The following is a 10,333-nucleotide window of genomic DNA, read 5'->3' on the forward strand; positions in this document are numbered from 1 at the left end:
CCTAAATAGCTGAGATATTTCACAAAATACATCAGGCCTTGACAGAACTTGGCTGAGAAGCTGAGCTTGTGTGGGAAAAAGAGGGAAGAAAGAATAAAAACTCCATCACAAGAACACCCAAAAATGACTTTGCTTGATTTATGCAGTTATTCCCTTTCTGTCGTCATATCCCCAGTAAAAAAATCCAAACAAATGATGTGCATGTGATGCTTTAGAACAAACAAAGCAGTATGTGTGGTCCCTGCAGCCTGGCTGCCAGGGCATGAAGAAGGCTGAAGTTCCCTGTTTGGGAAATTAATCCCTCTTTTGACCGTTTTCCTCTCTCAATACAACCTATTTAGGGAGACGATCGTATGAAGCTCCCAAGCCCAAATGACAGCAAGTTCTTCCAAAACCTTCTTGATGAGGAAGACCTGGAAGATATGATGGATGCTGAAGAGTATCTTGTTCCTCAAGCCTTCAACATCCCTCCTCCCATCTACACCTCCAGGACAAGAATTGATTCCAACAGGGTAAGAGCAAGCTCTGACAGAAAATACTGGTTATTATAAAAGCACAGGTGGAGATTTAAGTACACTAATCAAACACAGGCCAGAGTTGCCTTGAGAATTACAAGCTCCTGTTGTAAGGAGAGTGACTATAAAAATGTTGTCGCTGGGTTCCTTGTTCATTGTGCCTCAGTGAATTCTAAATGAGTAGCTCAGCCTTGAGTGAACAAAGGCTTGACTTCAACTGCCTGTCCTGAAAATGCGGCTGACGCTTCTGAAGTCAAGCAGTGCTTTTTCTCAGTTACGTACCATCCTGCCCAGGAAGCGCATAGCTCTGATTCTCCCATCCCTGCAATCCTGTTGTCTTGGCAGCATTGGCACTAGTGTAACTGAGGGCAGCTGGAATATACAGATAATGCCGCTTTTGTGTCTGGAGCCAGATTTCAGACCCAACCCCTCTTCCTGTTTGTACATGATGCTTTCACAGCCCTCCTTCACAAGCATGTGTTTTTGCTGAGTGCATCACAGATTTTAGCATGTTGATCTTTGTGACATCCCTGTCAGAGGAGGAAATGCTGTTCATTTTACAGGGGGAGCTGAGGCACAGAGCGTGTTCAGGTGGGATTCAGCTCACTTAACTCTAACCATCAAAAGGATACTGAAATAATCTAAGCTCTTCATCTAGACTTCATTTCATGTCATTGGAGAAGAGTGGGTGCATCCAGCGGGTGATTATTGCTGCCTGCCTTGGACATTTATGGTGGAATAAGTTGCTTTCTGGAGGTGTCTTTCTCTATCCACTGACTACTGACAGATCCAGAGCAGTCTCAGACCTGGTGCATGAGATCTGGTGAACGGGATCCTATGCTAAATGCCTCAGCCTCAGTGCCACAGGAACCCCACTGCAAGTGGGGCCGTTTCTGGAATTCTTGTTCTATCCTGATCTCCCTGCCCACAGCTCACACCTCTGCCTGGTCCTGCACTTGGCTCCACCCTTTTAACAGTTTAGGTGCCACCCCTTGTCAAACTAAGAGATGGTGAAATGCATTACTAATGCAAGGACATTCACACAAGCATCGGTTGTATTTAGTAATTAGGGACCTTATTTTCTTTCCATGCTCCTTTTAGTGGAAAGTCACATTTTAAATACTAAATGGAGTCCCATTGAAATGGTTGGTGTTTATTCCTCATGCTTTAGAAACCTTTTGGACATTTGTCCTTAGCCGAGATAGTTCCAAATTCATACACTGGTGTGAACTGATTACACCATGTGAGGTAGGGAAGAGGTAAGTGAAGGAGCTGAGTGTATGAACTGGGTCAGCAGTCATGCTCTGACCGTACACTGCATGAAGTTCTTCTGCCTCTCCTGAGTAAAGCAGTGTTTTTCTGTAACAAGGACAAAATCTGATCTTAATAATATCCAGTCAATTCTTAAGGAAATTGCTACTGTTTTTTAAAGGCAAGGAGACTAAGAGAGGTCTTTGGAAGAGGCTGGGTTGTCATCCCACTGGCTAAGCTGGATTCACGTAGCATTTCTGCTGTATCACTGAAAGGCAGGGAAGGGGGGATGATGCACGCCTTAGCAATAAGCAAGAAACTGCCTCTTTGTGGCAACAAGAGTTAATTTCTAGTGTTGATGCTGATCTGAAATAAGTCACTTCTAGCTGTCTCTGGAGAGGTTCTGTTTCCTTTGCTGCCAACTTCTGAGAAAAGAAGGAAACTACAATAGTAACCTTTGAAAGATGCTCACTGTCACACTGATGTAAATCACTGTGTCTTAGTTTTACACAGTGGAGTACTACCATTTACAACCATAGGGTTGAGAGAGCAGAGTCAGACCCATAAGGTTTGCTATATTCATTTCACTCCCATATTTGCTGGAAATACTAGGGTACATTTAAAGGAGAAAGGATTAGTCGGAAAATGTACTTGCCTTTTCAATAGTTCCTTTTACCCTCTGTCTTTAGTGCCAGCTGAGCAGAAGAGTCCACTTGAGCTGAGGGGATTAATTCCAACAAAAATCCTGGATATTCTGAAAGAGTTATTTAAAATGTGCTGTTTGGGCAGCCAACATGCTCACTGGGATGTTCATGGAAAGCAAATGCAGGCATTTATTATTATTATTGTTATTACTATATGAAAATTCAACTAACTTTCTTACAGCCTTTTACCTGACTTTAAACTACACTGTTGCAGCCTCTTGCATACATGTCAGCAGAGCTGCAGAAAGAGACCCTGTGCCTTTATTTTTGCCACACAGAGGCTCCATCACATTCTTGATGTGACGTCTCCTCTCTGCAGCTCACAATTTCCCATCTTTGTTTGAGACTGTGATCTTGTACCATTAAAGTCAGTGGGAGCTTTACTTTGCAATTCAATTTAATGACAGTAGCAAGACTGTATCTTTCTTTCAGTAACTCCTGCTGATGGGAATTTTTCTCTGGCATCGTACAAAAATCTACCACTAAACAAATCTGGAATTACCCTTTGTCAAAAGTTTTCAGATTCTGAGTCAAGTTTTCTGACCCAGGTAACCTCAGAGAGGGCAGCCGGGGGACAGAAAGATTCCAGCCAGCTCTGTATTTTTGCACCCCTTCGTCTTTATAGAGTTTTTCTTTATTGTAGAAGCCTCTTCATGGAGGGGTCATTTTTAAGGCCAAAAGAAGAGATGGGCAAAGAAGTTGCCATTGAACAACCATGTAATTTATAATAGCACTTGCTGGTTTCATTGGAGACTGCTTCCTGTTCCGTAACAGGATTACCAGGAGAATTTTGGTGCTTGTCCAGTGTCTCAGATTAGCTTCAGTCTCAGCTTTGTTTGCTAACGATTCTGCATCTCCTAAATGTGCTGCTAGTACTGCCATATAGGCGAATGCCTCTAGATTGCAGATTGCGGGGGGTGAATCCGGGCCAAGTTGAAAGCCCCATAGCATCTTAGCATCCCTGGTTTCCTTTGCAGAGAGGTTTTTTCTGGATGTAATACATTTGCTTCCTCTCTGTGCAGAAAGCTACATACTCGTCTGTTGTCTTTCTGAAGCACTCAGGTTCTCAGTACATTAACTATTCTTCCAGTGAAGATTTGTCTTGATTTAAAACAGAATACACAGTAGCTCCTTTAAGGTAATAGTGCATCTGCTGTGCGTAGTTCAGTACAGATGGATGTCAGCTGCATGAATCACACAGAATTGAAATGCTGTCAGAGCTCTCTATCTGCAGTTGTCTGATTCTATCTTTGTGTTTCCTTTGGATAGCTGTGTTTTATGCTTGTGTGGTGTAGTGAATATTAATACACAAAGTTATTGTGGTGCTGCTGCAGACATAGATGCCAAATTAATTGTCGCAGCTTAGGTAGTTTGTGTTCACTGTGTCTGGCAAATTAAATTTTATGGGGAGATGGCCAGGCAATTTGGTGAAGTAAAACACAGAGACAAGAGCTATGTGATCTTCGTGTCATTTTCAGAGATCAGAAGCATGAAAGATACTGTATTTCCCATCATTGTTGTTCTGATTGTAGTTTTAGTGAAGAAAGAGTCAGTTACATGATGGCAGAGTATTGTGCTCTTTCTCTGGACATACTGTACTGACAGGTTTAGTGAGTGTTCCAGCAGCGCAGCCCTACTGTGGACAGAGGTTTGCCAGAAGAGAACAGGGAGGTCGTGAACCTCCTCACACTTAGGCTTTGAAGTCAGGGAATTAAGGAATGAAGAGCATTTACTTTCTAAGGAAAGCTCTGAAGTTTCTCAGGGTGGTCTCGATCCCAAATCCTTGCAGCTTGTTGTCTGGGAGAGGCACCACTGGTTGAGGTTTGCGTAAAACACTGCCTGCCTTCTCCCTCCCACGTGAAGAGGAAAGCTATTTGGATATGAAGTAATAGCACAGAGCTGCAGCCCGTGGAATGAAGGCTGGAAAAAGGGAAGCCTTCCAGGGAGTTTCCAGCTCCCCAGGAAGTGTCACATCCTTCTTCCGAGGATTACTGAGATTTATGAAGCTGCGAGGCTCAGGCACAGCTTCAGCATTTCCATCACACCCACACTGGCATCATACTAGCATGTGTTTGGGAGCAGAAGCCTATGTGCCACGCTCTAGCCCATAACAGTGCCCTCTGATATGAAATCCAGCCTGAGACTGATACCGTTTTTAAATAAAAATTAGCATCCTAAGCTAAATTGGATTTTTTCGTTGCATCTGAAACTCTTCAGTTGCAATTTCAGCTCTTTGGCTTTTTCCGGCTTTTATTTTCTGTTGTCTAGAGATATTCTAGAAATATGGAGTTTTAGAAGCTCTGTGCTTCTGAGAGATAAGCTGAATCCTCAGCAGTGTTTCCATGAGCACAGGACCCCAGCTAGTGCTCAAGTGTCCTACATTCACAGCCATTAAATGATTCATTCAGGTATTTGTTAACAAGTACTGTCCTGTGTGCACAGAGATAATACTAATACAGAAAGCACTCTGTGTACCCCATGATGCTTTTTGCTCCAAATCCTTGGCTAATTCCAGCTGAAAACTCTCTGTACTGTTTATTACTCACTGATACTGCCCCTGTAATTTTGTTCCATATGCTATATATCATGGAAGCACCCGCCAACCCTGCAATTAAATGTCAAGCTATTTTTTTCAGAGATGTCTAATTCCTATGTCCAAGGAGACTATTCTGCTTGGCTAAAGCAGACTCCAGTACACCAAAAGCCACTTTTCAGTTCTCTGAGTAGTGACTGTTCTGTCATTGCAGCAGTCCTGGTGCGGCATTGGGTCTGCCCTGGTGCGGCATTGGATCTGGTAGTGTTTTGTGGCTGAACGTCTGTGTGTGTCTGTGTATAAAAAGATTATTCCAGAGAGAAACCAGGCAAGAAGTTATCTTTACAATTAATTTGTTCAGGTTTCTAAATTTGAAAGGTAGCCATTTTCAAATCACAAGATTACAAAGGAGATGGTTGTTAGCGATTTTCAGATGTGTTTCACATCAGTATTGGTGTGTGGTGTCTTTCCTTCCAAAGCTTGTCTATCAAAGGGACTATTCACCCAGTCACCCACTATTGGGATCACTACCAAAATGAAATAACTTCTATTAGATTTTTAAGTAACAGGGCTGAATTTCTTAGGTACCTGCCTTCCTGGTCCCCATTTTTCTGTAAGAAAAGGTAGTTAACTGCTCCTGCCCAAGCTCTCAAGCTGGCTATTTTTCCAGGTGTGTCCTGGCCATGTGGAGTTGATGGCAGTAAAACTACTTAATCCTAAAGTCAGTAGATAATTTGTGTGAAGAGAGATCCAGGCTAGATGGAGCCATTGTGAGCATTTTGTAACCTTCTGGTATAACATAGGCCAGAGCCTTGTGTCTCTTCATTTCAGAATCAAGTGCAGAAACTCTGTTTGAGGCGGAGTTTGTCTTTTAGAAAGATTGTCTTGATTCTATCAGGTGGGATAGAAAATACATCACAGTGTAGAAAAGTCTCACCGGGCAGTTAATGCTGACTCTTTAGCGGAGTTTGGATCCTATTACTGTCTGCCACACACCCTTTCTTTCGCTAGATTAAGGAGCTGACAGTTATCAGAAATCTCTTCTGCTTAAGGGGCTGCATAGAATAGTACTGTTTGTACGTGTTTGTTGTTAAAGAAGGGCGACACTGATGTCTCCTTTTTATTTGGTTTATTTGCAGTATGCAGTGTTTGCCACCCCTCTGTTTCTGCAATGTCTTCCCAAAAACAATATAACCAAATATTTTCTTAAATTTGATGCTTATTACTGCAGCCTGTCAGGTTCTGGACTTCTTTATTTATTCCTCTCCCATTTCTTTAGTTCCCTCTCCTTAAAAGGTGAGAAAAAGCTTCCTGAAAATCTTAGCAGTCATTATTTTGCCTTTTTACTAGACTCTGTAATTTCCTTGTGCAAGTGTTGCGATGAAATCTCCAATGCCAGAACAGATGAACTTGAAAATTAACTAGACATTGTATCAAAGGGTTTTGTAACATTTCAGACTACTACACTGACACTAACTCTGTTAGCTCTCTTGCTTCTTGAAAAACTGCTTGATTAGTTAGGAAAGTTTCTGTGAATCCATTCTATGTGTCTTTCATTAAATTCTGCATTTTGTGTATTTTCCTGGTAGAGTCTAGGCAACACTGTACCAGACAGGGCAGTTGCTGCCATCGAACCTTCAGAGTAATTCTAGAAGTCCCACCAAGCTCTCTTTCAAGATCTCAATTCCCGTTTTCTGCTTCCCCGAGTTTTAATGACATCCTGGTGGTAGGAGGCTCCCGTCTGCTCCACTCTGCCTTTTACATTAAGCAGTTCTCAGTAGCTGTTAGTGTTTTGTTCGTACCTGATTGAACATCACAAGTATTTTACCTACTGTAATTTTTTAATTCTGGGAAATTGTTCTGTGTCTATTTCTAGCCTTTGTTGGAAATGTAGATAGCACAAGGCCATCTTTGTCCGTGAAAGGAAGGAGGTGAACCTGGACTGCTAATAGCCTAATTTCATTACTCAGGATGAATGAAGTAGGAAGAATAAACATGCAAAACTACAGTGTAAAATGCGTTAGATGAAAAATTATTTATCTTAATAATTTACATAAAAAAGGAAAGCTTCTCACAAAATATGTCTACTTAGAGTATGAGTATTTAAATACCTTTTTCAAATGTGCTAAGTTAGCCGGAGGAAAAAGGAAGAAGATTCCTATGGAGGACTCAAACAGAATAGATGATGCCCAGCTCTTCACAGAGAATTCTTTGAAGGTGCTTTATGGCAATTATTATCTTGCTTTGCAACCAGGGCAGCTGAAATCAGTGGTGTTTTTCAAGGAGTAAGCCCTTCTCAGCCTGGAGATATTATCAGGATCAACTTGTCAAATTGCCTCATGGTTTTGCAGAAAAAGTGCCTTAAAATGGTGATTTTTTAATGTGTTAGCTGTTTTCTGTCACATTCTGCTCCTGAATTCAGGCATATAGATTTAGAGTCAGACTTCCCAAAAATGTTGGATGGCATTTTGGTTTCTACAAACTAATATATATTTAATTACAAATCAGCAGCTCACAGTGCTTCCTGGTGAGAGCTGCTGCAAGTTAACACTCAGTGGTATTGGTGGAAGAGTCTGTAGCTGTGTATTGCTTCAAACCTCGATGCATGGCATGTAAATTTATTGAGCTTTAATATAAACTAGTTTAGAATCAGGCAGCATCTGCTTACTCCGTGAATAGCTGCTGGCTGTGTTAAGAGTCAGAGAGCTCACAGCTGATCCATTTTCTTTTCTCTTCTAAAAAGAAAAAAAATCAATAGATATAAAGAGAGTAAGTAATAAATATTTTTACACTCCACTGATGAGGCATTCTTGGAAAACAGCAAGCTAAACAACTCTACATAATTCAGTAGATGGAAAAGTGGACTAAGAGTCAGGAAATAATTATGAGAGCTGGGAGAAAATCTTCCTTCACTGGCTGGATTTGAAACAGAAATTGTTAGTGAAAAATGTCCGTTTCTGAAAAATAATGTTTGTGATTTTCTTAAAACAATAGAAGCACCTGAAAATACAAGGGGCTGTGATTTGGAAATGCACCTGGCAGGGCTCCACAGAGTCATCATTTAAACACCTGTCTGCCCATGACGGTTGGGCTCACGAGCCAGAGAGTGCCATCCACAGTGTCCCATGGCAATGGGACTCCTGCGATAATGCTTCAAGCATAAGGTGGCAGGAGGAATCTGGAGCATCCTGTGCCAATTACAGTACTTTCTAATGATACATGCTATGGGGATAAATGCCAGCACAGGCTAAAATACCGTTTGTTAACCAGAGTAAAGAGTCTTTCTTTCTTGTTAAATGCTGTGGTAGGGGAATGAAAAAAATTATCAAAGCTATAAAAAGACTCTCCAAAAGATGCAATGGGGAGAAGTGGGAGGAGGCACAGATGACGTTTAGATTTAGAATGTTAAAAAATGATTATTTTATCCAAATCAGCTGGATGGTTATTTCTCTTAGCGTATCGTTGCCACCAGAGCCTCAGCCCTGCTCTAAATCAACTCAGCATTTCATCAAGAAGCCTATTCTTTGCTATAAGAGACCAAGAGTGCACAATTATGGGTTTCTTTTCCCCCTTGCATAATAAAATTGGGAGATTATCATCAAGTTTCTATTCAGATTTTAGGGAGGGGGTTTATTTTATTTTTAAAACCCATCTTTGTCTGTAAGAGCTCCCTGTTCAAGCCAGCATGCCGTAATGATTACTGCTGTAAAGGCTTCAGCAGAGATGTGCTCTGTTTCATTCTCAATGAGAGTTGATGGCATTTGGAGAGGCTCAGAATATCCTTTGATTACTGTATAAAACAGACAGGGGAAGATGGCAATGCAGCGTGTGGCATGGGAGGGGGCTGCTGCTCTGAGTGTTGCTCATCAGCTTTCTTTTGTGCTTTTTTTTTTTTTTTTTTTTTGTCTGCCATGTCACAATCACAAATCATGACCGTGTTGTGGTTTTGGTCCCCTTCCCTGTCCTTTCCCTGTTTTGGGCTTTGAAGCTCAAGGTTTGTACAGAAAAGGAGCTGCTGCTGCTCCTGTGTTTTGGACAGATGCTGCAGCATGTGAGCACAAGCAGCGCCTTGACCCTTCTCTCCTCCAGCGAGTTGTTAGAAAATGGTATGTTGTCTCTTCCAAACCGTGGGGAATCGGCCGAGTGTTAGAAGGTGCCATTCACTGTAAAACGTCTTGGAGAGTGTATTAAAAAAGGAGTGACAGAATGCTAGTCATGGGTGACAGGAATGATATGGGAGGAAAAGAGATTGAAAGGGAAAGATAGACACATGCAAGCTGTCTCTCTTCCTGCTTTCCTGGCTGTTTGACGTTCACAGTGAGTTCATACAAAATAATAGGGAAAAGGAGTTCTTGCATCTTCATTCTTGTGTCATGCTTAGATCAAATTGCATATTGTGCCAGATGAAGTCTGTTTGCCAGATGTTCTGAAGGTTGGAAGGAGGAAGGTGTCTGAGGTCTGGAGGACAGGGGGGTTTTCAGGAAGAGTTTTTGATGCCTTGCGTCAGGAGAATGCTTTTATTCCCAGCCCAGGTATCAGAGATGAGTCTATCCCTGTCAGTGTGCATGGATACTGAGTTTTGTGGGCACAGTGTGCATCTCTTCACAGATTATTTTCATTGGTGGTCTTGTAATCTTGGACTCCACTAGTTGGTGAAGTGTTAGACTGAAAAGATGTGGTGTACATCTGGTATTTTCCAGTAACAGCACAAGAAATACTCTGTGCAGTATTGAGATATGGTGTTTCCTATACCACTATGCCAAGACGGTCAGGCATGTTTTGTTTGTGATATATGCCATTTGCTGTTCACAGTCCAGGCTAAATTACTCCTAGAGGGCTGTATTCAGATTTGGGCATCCCACTGTGTATGGAGTGCTGCAAGACATCTGTTAGGAAAGAACATTGTGCAAGAAGAGTGTTTAAATGACTCATCTGAGGCGATAAAGTAAGTCAGTACTGACCTGATCCCAGGTCACCAGTGAAACGTCCATACTGATTTGAACAAGTTCAGGGATGTGGCACATCCAGATGATCCAGGCGGCCTTTATGAACTGAGTGAGAGCTCTGGCTGCCTGCAAATCTTACCTCTCTTCTGATAAACAGCAACCAGAAAAAACAATGTCCAGAAAAAACTTAATGTGCAGAAAAGACTTACTCCTTCTTTCTTCTACTTATTTTTTTTTCCCTCACTGATCTAAATTGGATATTTTGTGTCTTGGTTGTGGAAGGAGCAGTCATCAAAGAGTTCAGCTAACACAGGATGGTGCTTACATTCTTTCCTATACTTATGTATTAGCATTCAAGTTAAAATGGTTACACACATTCTGGGA

At 41.7% G+C, this 10,333-nt stretch overlaps 1 protein-coding gene across 1 annotated transcript in view; it reads left to right on the forward strand.

Moving 5' to 3' along the window:
- LOC104472264 (receptor tyrosine-protein kinase erbB-4-like) overlaps positions 1-10,333 on the forward strand; it is a gene marked incomplete at its 5' end in the record, with an annotated part of 32,420 nt that overhangs the window by 9,922 nt on the left and 12,165 nt on the right. Inside the window, one exon of the mRNA XM_010087854.1 lies at positions 342-512. Coding sequence (XP_010086156.1) covers positions 342-512 — 171 coding nt within the window. The remainder of the gene's footprint in view (positions 1-341; positions 513-10,333) is intronic.

Source organism: Pterocles gutturalis, unplaced genomic scaffold (genome assembly GCF_000699245.1).
Source record: "Pterocles gutturalis isolate BGI_N339 unplaced genomic scaffold, ASM69924v1 scaffold29611, whole genome shotgun sequence".
Taxonomy (NCBI): domain Eukaryota; kingdom Metazoa; phylum Chordata; class Aves; order Pterocliformes; family Pteroclidae; genus Pterocles; species Pterocles gutturalis.